The sequence below is a fragment of the Tupaia chinensis genome, unplaced genomic scaffold (assembly GCF_000334495.1).
Source record: "Tupaia chinensis unplaced genomic scaffold, TupChi_1.0 Scaffold000354_1, whole genome shotgun sequence".
Lineage (NCBI taxonomy): Eukaryota > Metazoa > Chordata > Mammalia > Scandentia > Tupaiidae > Tupaia > Tupaia belangeri.
Genome location: NW_006159849.1, coordinates 8,260,557 through 8,278,100, shown reverse-complemented (window position 1 = coordinate 8,278,100; position 17,544 = coordinate 8,260,557). Strand labels below are relative to the sequence as shown.

General features: G+C 41.9%; 1 protein-coding gene and 1 pseudogene across 1 annotated transcript in view; one reads left to right on the top strand and one right to left on the bottom strand.

Annotated features, from left to right (window-relative positions):
• Nucleotides 1-17,544, bottom strand: part of MAMDC2 (MAM domain containing 2) — a 221,395-nt gene that overhangs the window by 107,048 nt on the left and 96,803 nt on the right. Inside the window, exon 5 of the mRNA XM_006152470.2 lies at nt 15,415-15,552. Within this exon, the coding sequence (XP_006152532.1) occupies nt 15,415-15,552 (138 nt within the window). The remainder of the gene's footprint in view (nt 1-15,414; nt 15,553-17,544) is intronic.
• On the top strand, nt 962-1,412 carry LOC102470013 (AN1-type zinc finger protein 2A pseudogene; annotated as a pseudogene).

Genomic DNA, 17,544 nt, shown 5'->3' with positions numbered 1-17,544 from the left:
GTAGCCTGTTCGATCGTCCCGTGGGCTGGGACAGACAGACATCTTGTAGTTTTTATTTTTTAAAGGACAATTACTCGCTTTGTGGACAGTATTTTAATCCATGTGTTTGCCATTGAAGTGCTTCACTGACAACTTATTCTCAAAATCCTAGGCCAAGTGATCCAAAAAGCATCCAGCAAACACCATGTGACCTGCCCAAAGTGAGTCAGAGAGGCTGCTGGGAATCAGACCAAGACTGCTGATCCCAAGTCTTTCATGGAACCACAAGACTAGACCACACTCTGTTGCCCCTTTCCTTCTCCATCATTCATTTGTTGCCAGAGTTCAGTGTTATGTGCTAACAATCTGAGTAACATTAAGTTTCTCACTGGAAAACAAAGTAGCTCATCATAAATTTCTCATCCCAGTTGAAGGAGTAGGATGATTCAGAATCATCATTCAGGTGTCTGCCCCAAGAGGCCAGGCTGGAGGAAAAACCAAACAACCCAAGTTGACTATGTCATTGGGCCCAATACACTCTGAGGACAGGAGCCAGCAGTTGGGTGGGTGCAGATGGAATTCAGTACTCCTTGCCAAGGAAAATAAAGAAGGTAGCTTGGAGTTTTGGGAAAATTATGTCCAGTTTCTGATGTTATAAGAATTTTCCTGCCCAGTTCAACAAGGCCAATCCCTATATCTGACTCAGGGTTCTAGAGTTTTCAGATTCTTTAGAAGTGGATACCAGCTTTTCTTGTGGGTGTGGATGGGCATCAGAAGCCTCGTGGGTACTGGTGTGGCCCTTCATTTTGCCTCACCTTCCCCACCCTCCAGGGCTGGTTACAGGGAGGGACGCCATTGCTCTTCATCCTTACCACCTTCCACTGTTCAGTGGAGCAGCCGGGTCCCTGCAGAGAGCTAGATATGGACCGGAGTGGGCCAGGGCTCGGCCGGGCATAGCCACTCTGGTACTCAGGTGAAATTTAACTGCCGTCTGTGTTTCTGACACTGTTTTCATAATGGAGTTTACTGATTTGGGGAAGCATTGTTCAGAAAAAACTTGCAAGCAGCTAGATTTTCTTCCACTAAAATGTGATACATGTAAACAAGATTTCTGTAAAGATCATTTTACATATTCAGCACTTAAGTGTCTTTTTGCATTCAAGAACGCTGTTTATGTCCAGTATACCCACTTGGTAACACCTCCATCCCAATAAAAAAGGGAGAGATACCAGATGTGGTCGTTGGTGAGCACACTGACAGAGATTGAAGAATAAGGAGAAAATTTTAACATACCAATGCTCAAAGGAGGGATGAAAAAGAAAGAGATGCTGCAGGTGGCTTGTGCCCAGTGTCATGACACCTTCTGTATTCAGCATAGACACCCTCGGGACTACAACTGTAAGTAGGGGAGCTGGGACCAGCAGTTAGCATAATGGCTATGTCGCTGGACTCCCACGTAGTTGACCGTGGTTCGCGTCCCAGACCCGGTGGCTTAAAACTCACGCCAGGCACGTGTGCGTGCATGCCCAAGATCCCAGGAGGAGAATGGAGAAGAAGGGATTGTGGTGTGGCCATCCCCCCTGGGGGGTGATTTCTCACTTTTTGTCTCTCTGTCTCTCTCTGTCTGGCAAGTGCACGCACCCTATAGCAAAAACCTCTAAAAAAAAAGGGGGGGGGGAGCTGCCCTGTCAGCAAAGCTGGTGTTCAGCAACGAGCGTCTGAATCCAGGCTTCCAGGAGCGGTGGGTGCCCTGTCTGCCAGTAGGCTGACCCTGCGACTCAGGTGGAAAATAGAGATGACATGACTGACAGTTGTTCCTGCTGGCCTGTTAGCTTATTTTTGCATATTACTCTAAGTTTATAGGTAACTTTTGTAGGTAACTTTTATGCTCTAGTACTTTCATACTTCTCATGGCAGACAATTTGAAAGTTTATTAAAACTTTTTCAATAAAAGATTAAAATTATTTGGCAAAATAAACAACCAGAAAGATAATAAATGATGGTCCCAGATGGGTTAAGTTATAACATCAATGATATAAAGTGGCTTAAAGAGCAAAGGAGCTCCATCCTTTGGATGAAGTCAGCCAGGACTGTCACTTAGACACCACACAGCTGACCACAGCTCTGGCTTTACCTTGGCTTCTGTAATGTTTCTGAGCCCAGGGAGGGGGGAGGATTTCTGCTGCCTTGGTAAGTGTCCTTGTCTAGAGGTAGCCTGCAGCCCTCCACTCACATCCTCCGAGAATAGCCATGGGGCCATTTCTGACTCCGGAGGCTAGGACTCTATGAAAGAAGGACATATGTTTTGATGGACTTAATTGCTGTGTGGACCACAGCTGATTTCTTAAAATAGGCACAGGCTGACCTGTGAGACAGCCTGTTTGTACTTGAACATGATTTCAACACCAGGAAGGCAATGTAACAACCTGCTAGCTGTGCAAGATAAAGCTGTCTGGTATTGAAGTAACAGGAACTTCTAGAAGTGACTTAAAACTACAGTAGCAGAAAGAGCGTTTCCTTGAGCAGTGGAGATTATAGGGAAATTGGATTTTAGAGTTTTGAAGAGCAAAAAACCCAAACCAGGGTGTGGAGCAAGGGATAAGCTAGTCTTCATGGATGAGATGAAGAGTAAGTACCTTCTATGGCCTGACGTTCTGTCTGCTGCTGGCTCTAACCTCATGCAGTGGTGAACACATACGAACATTGATAATTGAACACTGGAGTTGGAGCTATACTGACGGTGTCTGTACATGTCTAGAGTGTTTGTAATTCCCGGGACCTTAGGTGTCAGGAAATGAGTTGAGACAGGTCATCTGAGTCCAGTCCTGAGCTCAACCTCCTTAGTAATCCAGTCACACATTTCAGACATCCTATTGAGATACTTACCCTGGATTAACAAAAACCCAAGCAAGACCTTTTAGTCCCTGGTTTTATAGCCTCAAAATATAATGGGGCAGGGATTTGTACCACTTTCCTTTCTACAACTAGGTGATGAAAACCACTTTTGTGCAGTCTTATTTAAAGGTGGTTTCTCTAGGCCAGTGGTACTCAAGCTTTAGCGTCCATCAAATACTTTCTGGGCTCTGAGAGAGTGCTGGGCCCCATCCCCAGGGTCTCTGCTTCTGTAGTCTGTGGCAGACTCTTAAAAACTTGTATTTAGGGACCAGCAGTTAGCATAATGGCTATGTCACTGAACTTCCACGTAGTCAACCGCAGTTTGAGTCCCGGACTGGTGGTTTGAACTCAGGCCGGGCGCATATGCATTTGTGCCCAAGATCCCGAGAGGAGAATGGAGGAGAAGGGATTGCAGCGTGGCCATCCCCCCTAGGGGGTGATTTCTTGCTTTCTGTCTCTCTGTCTCTCTCTGTCTTTCTGGAGAGCACACACACCCTATAGCAAAAACCTCTCAAAAAAACCCCAAACAAACAAAAAAAACCAACTTATATTTAGAGCAAGTTCCTCAGTGATGCTGCCAGTCTGGGGACCTCAGTAGGACAAACCACTTTTCTGCATCTCCGCTATCCAGTACAACAGCTACTAGCAGCCATATGTGCAATGCACTCGAAATGTAGCCAGCACAACTCAACTTTTAATTTTGTTTATTTAAGTTTAAAGACTAACAGCTCTGTTCCACTGTCAGGAAACTTTATGTCAAGAATTTGGGTATGTGAATTTATTTTTTGTCAACTAAAAATTTTGTGAAATCTAAATGTAGATGAAGCACTTCTGATGAAAATTTATTATCCAAATTGAGAAAAGCACACTATGTTTTGAAGATAATACCTCCCCCACACAGTGTAAAATAAAATATCATTGTTAAAAATAGTTTATATGTTCAAATGGTTTTTTGGATGTAATATATTAAAATAAAAGACTAAAATTAGTTTTAAAAAGAAAAAAGAATCTCTAGGAGAAGTAATGTTCAGTGAGATTCTTTTTTTTTTTTTTTGAGCGAGAGACTTTTTGCTGTAGGGTGCGTGTAGTTGCTGGAGGCAGGAAGACAAAAAGTGAGAAATCATCCCCCAGGGGAGATGGTCATGCCACAATCCCTTCTCCCTTCTCCTTTCTGGATTTTGGGCATACACACATGCACCGAGCGTGAGTTTCAAGCCTCTAGGTCTGGGACTCAAACTGCTGTCAGCCATGTGAGAGTCCAACGATGTATCCATTACACAATCTTCTGGGTCCTCTGTAAGATTTTTTTCTTCTTTTTTGGAGAGGTTTTTGCTACAGGGCGCGTGTGCTCGCCAGAGAGACAGAGAGAGACAGGGAGACAGAAAGTGAGAAATCCCCCCCCAGGGGTGATGGCCACGCCACAATCCCTTCTCCTCTATTCTCCTCTCGGGATCTTGGGCACGCACGTACACGCTCCCGGCGTGAGTTTAAGCCACCAGGTCCAGGACTCAAACCGCTGTCGAATACATGGGAGTCCAGCAACATAGCCATTACACTAACTGCTGGTCCCGGAGATTCTTTAAGATTTCAGTAGGATGCAATTAGGTATAGATGGACGTTAGCTAGAAAGGATCCTATAATCAGCCAAATTACTGGGGATTGTATAGGCCACATAAATTTTGAAGTATTAAAATTTTAACTAAAAAAGAAGAGTATCTGGGAAGAATGGGTTTCTCTGTAAGATCGAGAATTGTGAAGTTTATTGCTGCTCTTCTAAAGACTGTGCTGCTTTGCCATACCTAGACTGGGAGTCAATTTATTACTATCTCATTCTAGATAATATACAAAGAGCTTGAAATTTCTAGGAAACAAACTATTTCAAGTTCAGTTGAAAGATCTATTTTCAGTAATTCTCTGAGCCATAGCACAGGATCATACTGGGATAATGCCTGCAGTGATAGTACAAGGGATCTTCAAAAAGTTTATACAAAATGTATGTTATGAAAAAAACTGTGCATGGATTTCACTTTTTTTTTTGGTAACAAAATAAACCTTTTTTTTTACTTTCACTATAGAGCAGGTGTGCTCGCCAGAGACTGAGACTTGGGTGGGGGAATGACCATTCCTCAATCCCTTCTCCTTGTCTCCTCTCAGCATTCTGGACATGCATGCACATGTTTCAGGCGTGATTTTCAAGCCACTGGGTCTAGGACTCAAAACTGCATAGCTATGTTGGATCCCGCATTCTAACCTCCATGCCACCTGCTGGCCTATAAGCTTGTATTTAAATTCTGTTTTTCCATGAACCTTTTAAGTTACCTCATATGTATACACTTGTTTCTGGAGAGAAATTTGATCCCTTTCTTACAGCAGCCCTCTGTACTAGCTAAGCTTTACATGTGGAATCCTGATAGTCAGCCATTTTCTCTTCAATTAGGAAAAGGACTTTGAAGGCAGTTCCTAAATGTTTATTTCCAAACTGTCTGGCTAACCACCGTTCCCCAAAGATTGCCCTCAGCTTGGCCATGATACCAAAGGCATCTTCTGACTCAGCTGTGATTCAGCCCTGTTGGCCACGTTTGGACTGCAGTTGCAATGTCTCTGTCAGTGTCACTGGTTGTTTGGACAAACTGTCTCCCTGTGAGGGAGACAACTTGCACTGAAGAAATATTGGATCGTCAGAAAAGTCATGATGCATTTTTGCATAGAAAAATACATCATATGGCTTTTCTGACAGCCTTTATATATACACAGATTAAAATACTTGCTGGTTCGCTTCCAGGGGAGGAGACAGCACCCAAAGACAGCAGGTTAGTATGCCTGCTCTCCCACTCCATGGATCTAACCATTGTCTTCATGAACCTTTATTTAGAGGCTTGGGTGGCTTTTACTGTAATAGAGTCAAATTCTAGTATGTTTGTACAGGTCTCAAGAATGATGTAAATATACATGAACATTAAGGGGGACTTCTATGCTGATATCTCAAAATCGAGCACAATGGATGACAAGAACTTCTACCCTCTGGAGAGAGGTGTTGGACCATCAGTATGCTAAGTGGCAGCACCTGACATCTAAGTTGCCTCTCCCTCTTAGCTCATCTCTTCCCTCTGGCCTGAGTATATGAGAAGGCTAGTGATGGATCAGAGATACTGGAGCCAGGGTTTCTTTAAGAGACTTGTGATGGTGGACCTCTACATGTTTCCTTTTTACCTCTCAAGGGAAGAAGAAGGAAAGGGGTTGCTTTTCCTTTCTTACCTTGATCCTACAGAGGGGGCTTAACAACCACTGTGGAAGGGGTGGTGGAGGGAAACTTCCACCTAACTTCATTTCTTCCCATATGGGCAGAAATTCCTGGGCTCTGCAGTTCTCTTGGACCTAGAGATGAGTGTAGTCAGAATTCCTGAGAGGACTTGATCAACGATAACTGGAATTTGTGGGTACAGAGACTGGTATCTGACATTTGACTGCAAAATGCTGACTAGAGTGACCCCTCGGGGAAAAACAGAGGAAGGATTTTGTTTCTAGTCAGCTGCACTTAATGGGGGCAATGATGTTGAGTTTTCTCTGGGCCTAAGAAGGCAGGTGAGCTGCAGTACCTTGAAAAGACTCCTCAAGAGGACTGCCTGTAGGCTGGTGGATCCAGGAGAAGGGGGCTGGGAGGCATGCAGTTACCTATAGGAGCTCAGGAGGATTCATGGATGGCTACCTAGAGAGCCCATCAGTCCTGTACGGGAACAGTGACGTGAGATTCCTCACTGGCCATGAGGGAAATGGCCAGAATTTGGCCACCTGTAGTATGAAGGGCATCAACTCCAGATTAAACAAAGCCAGGCAAGTAAAACTCTTTGTCTCTGGTCCTTTACTTTCAGTTCCATCCCCCATTATGCCCCTGTAACTGTAAAGGAACCAAAAGGGGCACAGTGAGTAGAAGAGGAAAGTAAGAGAAAGTGAAGAAGTAGGGAGAGGCAAAGCACAAACCTTTCTCACAGGCTGCTCTGTAGTCTAGCCTGGGGGGGAAGATCTACATTATAGTTGTGACTTAGCTGAACCTAATCCTTGCAAATGAGACGGTTAATATGTGACTGAGCCAGTATAGAACGTCATTCAAGGTTGGGGGGAAGATCCAGCAGAGCCTGTACAAAGGCAGTAGTGCAAACATCAATACAGCTGCTTCCCTACCCAGTGCTTGTGCCATGAACCAAATGGATCGATGCAGAGAACGAACACGTAGTTGCTGTTAAATGGCCCTTGAGCTCAACCCAAACTGAAATGAGAAATGTGTCATAAGTTATGGAGAGATCATCCATCCAATGGTCTTTAGTGAAATAAAATAATTCTGACCTTATTTTAGATTTTGAAACCTTGTCCAGCTCTTTCCAGAGTGGCACCATTAGCAGGCTTGATTTTTAAAAATCTCAGAAAAAAAAAAATTCCCTTATTATTTTTTTCCAGCAATTATCTACTTTTTGCTAAGAAATAATGATCTGTGCTGTCAGTAGGTTACCTCCTGAAAGATTGTTTTACTTCATAAAATATTAACAAAGAAAGATATTCATGTGGTGGATCAGATTTAAGAAAAAGGGGATAAAAATCACTTTCCCTCCGCTATTCCAAAGATTTCACACTACAGTTCTTACTGCGCTATTTTAGCCATTTCCATCATCAGAAAAGACTTTGGGAACACAGTGCTCACTTAAAATTTTTGACTCATTATTGGGGCAATCAGTTAAAAACAGAAAAGCACATGAAGGAAAACTCAGATCTGTGTCATATTTTTTCAGATATTAACATCCACCATTCCTTTTCCTACAACACAAAGAACAGCACCCTACTGGGATAACTCCCTTCCCACCCTGCCACCCCCCACAGTTTGAAATTTCTGAGAAGGCAAACAGCTCCTCTTTACCCCTGCTGTTCATTTTTCTAGTTTTTACCTGACAGCAAAGGCATCTGCATGCTTCTAGTGCACATGACCTGAACAGGCAAAGGGTTCATACAGAGCAGTTTGTTGCTACAGGTAGACATATGAATCATTTATTATTTACTTTGGCACCCAAATAGAGAGATCTCAGGTAAAAACAATCTACACAGAAGGCAAACATAATAAGAAGCAACCCCTTTCTTTTTCAGGGCATTAAAGTTTGATTTTTTTTTTTTCAAGAGTGATCCTGGCCAAATCTTTGAGTCAAATGGGGAGAGCTCTTCAAATATTTTGGAATCTCTAGAAGTTATCTTTTTTAGCCCTATCCTACATAGGAGAAAAACTTACACAGGAGCCTAAGCATGAGGACTATGAATGTGTATAAGCTAATATATATGTAAAAGGGGACTTTAAGAAGCCATGGAAAAATGGAAGTAAAGTAGTTTATTTTGGGGGACCAGCAGGTGACATGATGGTTAAGGCATTGCATTCCCACATGGCTGACCACAGTTTGAATCCTGGACTTGGTGGCTTGAAAATCATGCCAGGCACATGTGTGTGGGTGCCAAAATTATGAGAGAAGAATGGAGGAGAAGGAAAATATCATTCTGAAAGTTGAAGAACAGTTGGAGTAAAACAGCAGAGAAGAGTTGAATGAAGCCAGTGGAATGTAGGCTTCCAGGATTCCTGCTAACCTTGAGTAGTAATGTAACCCAGGGTCTAGGTCTCCTCTGTATCATCACAGGTCCTGACATTCTCGGATGCTTTCCAAACATTGAAAAAAACCACCTGCTCTCATGCCTCTACACTTTTGTACATACTACATTTATCTTCCCCTTATCCATCTGGCTAAATTCCAGTTTTGCTATTACTTTCTCTAGAAGCCTTCCCTGAATTCCCAAACCAAGATAATCTTTCATTTTTCTGTGGTCTTGTCTCATTTATTTTATTTTTCTATTAGCTGTGTATCACTTTGCATATTTATGTAGCATTTTGGTATTTAGATCACTTTGGAAATGCTATAATATACATTAACACAGAACTACATTAAAGGCAGTAAGAAGTGCTAACATATTCTGTTTAGCCTTCTTTAACTCAAAGTTTATTTGGCCACATATAATTCTTCATCCCCCATATAAAGACTAATATACCCTGATGTAGTAGGGAACAACATTCTGGAAAAGTTGATTTCTTTGAGGTCAGTGACTGTTTTTGTTTTTTATTTATTTATTTTTATTTTTACATTATTTTTTGAGAGATTGAGAAGGGATTGTGGTGTGGCCATCCCTCCTGAGGGGTGATTTCTCACTTTCTGTTTCTATGTCTCTCTCTGTCTGTCTGGCGAGCGCATGCGCCCTATAGCAAAAAAAAAAAAAAAAGTCTTCATTTGCAAATAGGCCAAGGGAGACCTGAAAAGGTAAGGCTTGGGGTATTATTGACACAAATATGGCCAGAATGTTTTATGGTAGTAGGTGAATGTGAGGAAGGGGGATATGGCATTCTTCAAAGGGTGGATTGATTGCCTTCAGGGAACATAGTCAAATGGATAGTTTCATTCTAGTTCATAGGTCTGTTGCCTCTCCTAAGAAATATGTGTTCTCCCCAGTCTACTGGCCATTACCAATACTGAGGATGAAAAATGATGTTCTAGGGACCAGCAGATGGCATAGTGGTTATGTCACTGGACTCCCACATGGCCAACCGTGGTTTGAGTCCCAGACCCAGTGACTTGAAACTCATGCAAGGTGCCTGTGTGTGCATGTCCAAAATACTGAGAGGAGAGTGGAGGAGAAGGGACTGCAGCATGGACATCTTCCCTGAGGGGTGATTTTTCACTTTCTGTCTATCTCTCTGTCTAGCTCTCTGGCGATCACATGTGCCCTATAGCAAAAATCTTTTTAAAGAATAAAAGAAAATGGTGTATTGAAAAAATAATTACTAGATCATAACATTGATTACTCAGAGGATTAAACATTAAAACTAATTTTTAAGTGATTATGGAAAAAGTTTCTAACATTTTCCCATCTTTAAGCTTATACCACCATGTAACTGCAATAAAGACTACAAGGATTATTGCAATTTTAACACTTCCATATTTCAAGATCCTTTCCACTCTTTGCACTAGATTCTTTTTTTTTGAGAAGTTTTGCTATAGGGCATGTACACTCGCCAGGAAGACAGAGAGAGACAGAGAGACAGAAAGCGAGAAATCACCCCCCAGGGGGGGATGGCCACACTGCAGTCCCTTCTCCTCCATTCTCCTCTCAGGATGTTGGGCATGCATGCACACATTCCCAGTGTGAGTTTAAGCCACCGGGTCTGGGACTCGAACTGCAGTTGACTACATGGGAGTCCAGCGACATAGCCATTATGCCAACTGCTGGTCCCTGCACTAGATTCTTAAGGTCTGACAGAAAAACAATGTTAAAACTAGCCTATTTCCATAAATGAAAAAAACTTTATCTGGCTTTTCTTCCTTGAAACCCCAAGATTGTTAGTTGCTTTATTAATTTAAACAAAATTCTCAGAGATAGTGACATTTTATTGTTTTGAGTTAACTCATTTTTGTATTTTAAAACACTCATGCAGATTCATGGATTATCCTGCATGCCTGGTATCATTCATTCTAGACAGAACACTTACAGTATGATTCCTACAATGGCTGTAAGTGGAGATGGCCATGTGTTTTTATGGTTAAAATGTGACTACGTAGGGAAACTCCACACGTATCACTGTCTAAAGTGATAGGCATGCACTACTAAGATGCTTTGTTCCTCATACTGGGGAACTATGGGGAACCAATTCCCTGACCAATGTAATTGCTGGGTGTGCTGGTGTATGCCTATAATTCTAGTGTCTCAGGAGGCTGAAGAAGGAGGGTCAAGAGCTTAAGCCTGTCCTGGACAACACAGCAGGATTTTGTATAAAAACAATCTAGGCTTGATGGCATATGTCTATGGTCCTAGCTGGGAGGCTGAAGCAAGAGGATTATTACATGGCTAAACTATGTTCCATAAAGAAAGAAGGAAAGAAAGAAAGAAAGAGAGAAAGAGCTAAACCTTACTCTTAAAAGTAGAAAGTAAAAGTGTCTTTCTTTTTTCCTATTTCAGTTTCTTAAAGAAATGACCTTGCATATATCTAAAGAAACAGTTTCGATGGCATTCTTTGTTTGTTTTTAAATAATTATTTTATATAGCTATATTCATTTATTTATTTTTAAAATTTGAACAGAGAGGGACAGAGTGAGAGAGAGAGGGAAAATGAGAGAGAAAGCTGCTAGGTCCAGAACTCAAACCACAGTCAGCCATGTGGAAGTCCAGTGCCCTTAACCACCACACCAGCTGCTGGCCCCTCTATGGCATTCTTCTGTACACTTGTTATACCTTTGTATTCTCCATCTACTGAGATAGTTACCGGTCAGATTAATCCACCTAAATACATTGCTGTGATGGTGTTACTCTGCTGCTCAAAGACCTCAAATGGCTTCCCATTGTCAGTAAAATAAAGTTAAAAAATCTCTTTCCTGGCATCCAAGGCCTTTTAGAATTTGCCCCTGCACTTTCTCAGCAATGTATCTCCCCGACCTACCCCAGATAGTTGCTACCACTGTATCATTGCTCCTGTTCTCTTTTGTTTCTACATGTCAAAAATCATACCCATCCTTCATGGAAATATAAATTAGGATTGCCATTATTAAAACTAGTATGGAGGTTCTTTAAAAAGCTTCAACTAGGGACCAGCAGATGGCATAGTAGTTACGTTGCTGGACTCCCACATGGCTGACTATGGTTCAAGTCCTGGACCTGGTGGCTTGAAAATCATGCCAGACACATGTGCATATGTGCCCAAGATCCCAGGAGGAAAAAGGAGAAGAAGGGATTGTAGCATGGCCATCCCTCCTGAGGGGGTGATTTCTCACTTTCCCTCTCACTATGTCTGTCTTTGTCTCTCCACTGAGCACATGCACCCTAAGGCAAAAACTTAAAGAACAAACAAAAACTTAAACTAGCAATGTTGTATAATCCAGAAATTCTGCTGGATTTGGCATATATTCAAAGGAAAAGAAATTAGTTATGCCATAAAGGTATCTGGACTGCAACCAATATTTATTGCAGCACTAACCACAATAACTAAGAAAAGAAATCAACACAAGTGTCCATCAACAGAGACTAGATAAAGAAAATGTGTTATGTAATATTTTATATTTTTATTACATATATTTATATATTTTATAATATATGTTATGTAATCTATTAGGTCATCAGGAAAGTCATGACATATTTTTCTAGGCAAAAATGTATCATGACTCTCCTAACAACCCAATATATATACTCAGACACATAAAATAGAATACTATTCAGTCATTAAAAAAGAATAAAATCCTGTAATTTGAGGAAACAAGGATGACCTGGAGTACATTATGTTGAATGAAATAAACCAGACACAGAAAGAGAAGTACTGCATGTTCTTACTAATATGTAGAAACTGAAAGACATGACCTCATAGAAGTATGGAATAGAAGACTACTAGAGGATGGGAAGTGTAGGTGGGAGAGGGGGATAGAGAGATATTGGTTAATGGGAAAAAAAATACAGAGATGAGAGGAACAAGTTCAAATGGTACAAAATAGAGTGGGGTCATATACTTAATGATCATTTATGTATAACTCAGAGTACCTAAAAAGGAGGATCATTGAATGTTCCCATCATAAAGTAATAACAAATAGTTGAGATGATGGATATATTAATTACACTGATTCGATAATTACACATTTTATTCTTGCACTGAAAAATCACATTGTAACTCACAAATATGTACTCATTATATGTCAATAGAAAAACACACTTACTTACCTTTCAAATGCAATTTACTTCTTTTATCATGTCTTCTAAAATATTCAGAGTAAGTGATCCCTCCCCTTTTTTTCTGAATACCCAGCACCTTTCTTTTTTAGGGGAGGAAGAGGAGGACCACTTAAACTGCACTTGACACAAACTATCTTGTGTTACTTTGTGTTTGTGGTTGAAATCTCTTTTTCTTTCTTAAATGAAAACTGGGTAGGGACTGCAGGAGACCTGTCCCTTTTTTGTTGTTGTTGTTCGTTTGTTTGTTTTTAGCTTGTTGTAGAGTGTGTGTGCTCACTGGACAGGGAGAGAGAGAGAGAGAGCGAGAGAGAGAGAATGAGAAATCACTCCCCAAGTGATCCCTTCTCTTCTATTCTTCTCTTAGAATTTTGGACTTGCATGCACACATACCTGGTGTGATTTTCAAGCAGCCAAGTCTGGAGCTCAAACTGCTCAGTTAGCCGTGTGAGATCTGGCTGCCTCAACTTCCATGCCATCTAGTAGCTCCAAGGGGCTTGTCTTGTCCTTTTATTCTCATTTCCCCATTATAACTATTGTAGAGTCAAGTGACTGAAAAAGCTAGATCCATGTTTGGGTTTGTCCTAAACAGATAAATCCCATGAGACTCTAATCTTTTTACTTGTGCTTATTTGTAAGCATTTTGTTCTAAGAAGCCTGGACATGTTGGAAAAGAAAGGGTATCTATAAAATAAAGGTTGTAGGGACCAGCAGTTAGTGTAATGGCTATGTCACTGGTCTCCCATGTAGTTGACCACAGTTCGAGTCCTGGACCTGGTGGCTTAAACTCACACCAGGCGCGTGTGCATGCATGCCCAAGATCCTGAGAGGAGAATGGAGGAGAAGGGATTGTGGCATGGCCATCCTCCCTGGGGGGGATTTCTCGCTTTCTATCTCTCTGTCTCTCTCTGTCTTTCTGGTGAGTGCATGTGTCCTATAGCAGAAACCTCTTCAAAAAAAAATGGTTATAAAATAGAAGTTGACCAACTGAGTCTGACTTGCAGCTGTACTTTGTTGTTTTACACTGTGTTTTTAAGAAAATATCCACTAATTTTTAAAAACTTGAGAAATTTGGACCAACCTAGTTAGGTGGTTAGGTGCTATGCTTAGGAAGCTGGATCCCACATGGCTGACCAGAGTTTAAGTCTTGGCACTATTGTTCCAAAAATCACACCAGCTGGTTGCATGTGTGCCCAGGATCTTAATAGGATGAAGAATTGGAGGAAAAATGATTGTGGCATGATCAGGTCCGGTTGGGGAGTGCTTTCTCTCTCTCTTTCTCTCATGTTTATATGTACACATGCCCTCTAGCCAGCAGTTGGCATAATGGCTATGTTGCTGGACTCCGGTGTAGTCAAACACACACACACACACACACACACACACACACAAAATCAGAAGATCTGGCAACCTGAGCTTCATTCTCACACGGCAGCAATTCATTGGAGGTGAGAAGTCTTTGTACAAAGCCTCTGCTTTCTTGTTTGCCACAGAACTCAACTAGCCCACAGGCCACTTGCTTGTACAATCTGGTTGGCCCCTATAGGAAATGGAATCCGAGACTGATATGAAGGAGGAGATAGAGTAGGAGCAAAGAGAACCAATAAGGTCAAATGACGACTGTCTAGAGTGAAGATAAGATGCAGGATAGGCATTTTTGAAAACAAGGTGGAGACTTTGTTAAAAACATTCACATGAAGAGATACTACAGAAAAAAGAGAAAAAAAGTCAAGTACTATAAAACGTTTATGTCTTCCTGCATGGTGACACACGGCCATCATTAGCAATGTGTTGGGACTGAGTAGATCACATCAGTATCCACATGGAAGATAATCAAAATTGGAAAAATTACTAGAATCTTCTCCTGACATGAAAACCTTAGAATTGAGGACTGGGCTATCTTGCCACTGTGAGATGACTTAGACTTTTACAAAGCCTACCAGAATCTAGCAATGTTAGCACACAGTTATGGAAGCCCTTGTCTTGTTTCTGTGGAGGTTTTTTTCCTCAAAGCTGACTTCTCACTGACAACTAAATCTTACCTCCCCATTTACCTCACAGAGACCACCCTACTTGGTCACTAGTGGGCCCTGTTTCACCTGTATTCAGAATTAATGATCTGTACTACGATACTAATTTACCTCACTGCCACTTGGGAAGTTCTTAAAGACTTGTTTGTATCCTTCAATCTATTTTTAGTGAAAAGTCACCTGGGATTATTTCAGCTTTAGAAATGAGAAATATTGGGGCCAGCAGTTGGTGTGGTGGTTAAGGGTGCTGGACTCTCACATGGCTGACTATGGTTCAATTCCCAGACCTGGAATTGCTTTCTCACTTTTCTTCTCTCTCTTGCTCTTGCTCTCATTCTCTCACTCTGTCCCTCTCTGGTCAAATTAAAATAAATCAATAAAGTTAAATAAAATAATTATTTTAAAAAATAAATGAGAAATACTAAATAACAAATAGGTAAGAAAAAAGCATAAAATGGAAATGTAAAAATAGCATTTTCAGGTCATATGTGAAGATAAACCTTTAACTAGGTGGCCTTCTCCTTAGTTACAGAGCTTACACCTTCAGTTTACACCCTCTATCTCACTGCATATTCTTTCTTACTCTTCCACTAGGTCTCCTCATCCCTTCTTCCCCTCCCTCCTCCTTCTCTGTTGACAGAAGCCACAGTTAGGTCAGTGCAGGAAATGGGAAGGGATGACAGAAAAATTCATGCTGTGAAAAGGACTCCATTTGTCCCCAGCTCACCCAGTTCACTCTTCAAGGTGTGATCTAATGGGAGAATAGAGTGGGAGTTCCGAATATTTCCTCCTCCAACAAACCAGTTCACGTTGGGATTCCAGTGGTTCACAAAGCCACAGAGGTGATTTTCTTCAAAGTCGCATTCTGGTGGAAGAGAAATAAAAACACACTTCATGGAGACACAATCACACCTAGGTTCACACATATTCTCTGCAGAGTTTTCTCTTGGATGTTCAGATAGGTTTCTCTCTTCCTTTGCCAAGTGGAACCATTGTACCAGGACCCCTGGACAATATTAGTTAAAAAGAGGGACAGATCCTATAATAAATCAAGAATCTAATTCATTATTGCCCATTTCCACTTACTAGCCATGGGCTTGCAACATGAATTATCACCTCTCTTAGCTTTGTTTCTTCACATGTAAAATAAGAACAACATTCTCACTTTATAGGACTGTTGTATATGTGTACAGCTCCTAAAACAGGCCAGGCTCATGTTCAGTGCTTGGTACAAACACCATTTTTACAATCATCTCTGTTCCAAAACACTATTTAGAGTTAACGCTGTCAGCCCCAGAAATTTTGTCCACACCCCCTTTTATTTTTGGAGAGGTTTTTCGCTATAGGACGTGTGCGCTCACCAGACAGACAGAGAGAGACATAGAGATAGAAAGCGAGAAGTCACCCCCCAGGGGGGATGGTTACACCTCAATCCCTTCTCCTCCATTCTCCTCTCGGGCTCTTGGGCATGCACGCACACGCACCCGGCGTGAGTTTTAAGCCACCGGGTCCGGGACGCGAACCGGGGTCGACTATGTGGGAGTCCAGCGACATAGCCATTACGCTAACTGCTGGTTCCCTCCACACCCTTTCTTGAACTTAGTAGCCCAGTCTTCTCCTGATGATGAGCAAGATGCCCAGAGCTGAGAGGCATATTGCCTAAATGCTAAAATTCTTTACTTTTCTTATTCCAGTCAGAATAGGTGGGGAAGGCATATCCAGACTCTGGGTTTCTTCTGCACTGAGTGGAGAAGAGAGATAGATAAAGCAGGGGGTCCTCTGCTTTTTGTGGGCATTGACGTGTTCCATAGATAAATTGTGCCTCATCGAAAACTCCTTGAATTAGGACCAGCAGATGGCATAGCAGTTACATCACTGGACTCTTATATGACCTACTGCAGTTTGAGTCCCAGACCTGATGGCTTGAAACTCCAGGTGTGTGTGTGTGTGTGTGTGCATGTGTATGCCCAAAATCCCGAGAGGAGAATGGAGGAGAAGGGATTATGGTGTGGCCATCCTCCCTGGGGGATGATTTCTTGCTTTCTGTCTCTCTGTCTCTTTAGTGAGTGCATATGCCCTATAACAAAAATCTCTCAAAAAACCAAAACAAAACAAAAAACAAACAAAAAAAAAACATTTTTAATAGAAACAAGAAACTTACAAGCCAGTGCCTCCATTGACCCTATAACTCTGCAATTAAAAATATGAAAGATGATTGTTCTGTGCATCTCCATTTTCTGCTCAAGATCTGCCCTACTCTTCTCTGCCTGTTCAGTCTTCTGGAGGCTAACCTATAAGGATGGTGCCAGTGGGCTCCCTGCCTTCCAGCTTTTGATGGGATTTGACCAGTGTGGGGTGGGAGGAGAATAAAGTCAGAGGCTTATTTCCCCAACCCTCGTCCTGCCTGGTTGCCATATGTTGGCCATGTCCCTTTACTAAGAGCATGGCGCTGGTCAAGTAGCCCTCACCATATATAGTTACAGTCTCCAAGTTCTGGTAATTCCTCCTCCCTTTCCCTTTCAGATCCAACGAGGAAGAAACAGCTCATGAATTAGCACTATGACTAGTCCTGGGTCAGACTGCTACCCTTACTGGTTTTCTTTACCACTCATAGCTTTGTAGTCTCTTTAATGGACTTTCCTCAAATTACTCAAATTGGGTAGACCCTCTGTTTTCATCTTCCTGCCAGAATCTTACTGGTACAAGAAGAGATACAAAAAAGTGCATTAAAAAATAGAATTAAGGACCAGCAGTTGGCATAAGGACTATGTTGCTGGACTCCCATGTAGTTGGCCACAGTTCGAGTTCTGGACCTGGTGGCTTAAACTCACACTGGGCACGTGTGCGTGGGTGCCCA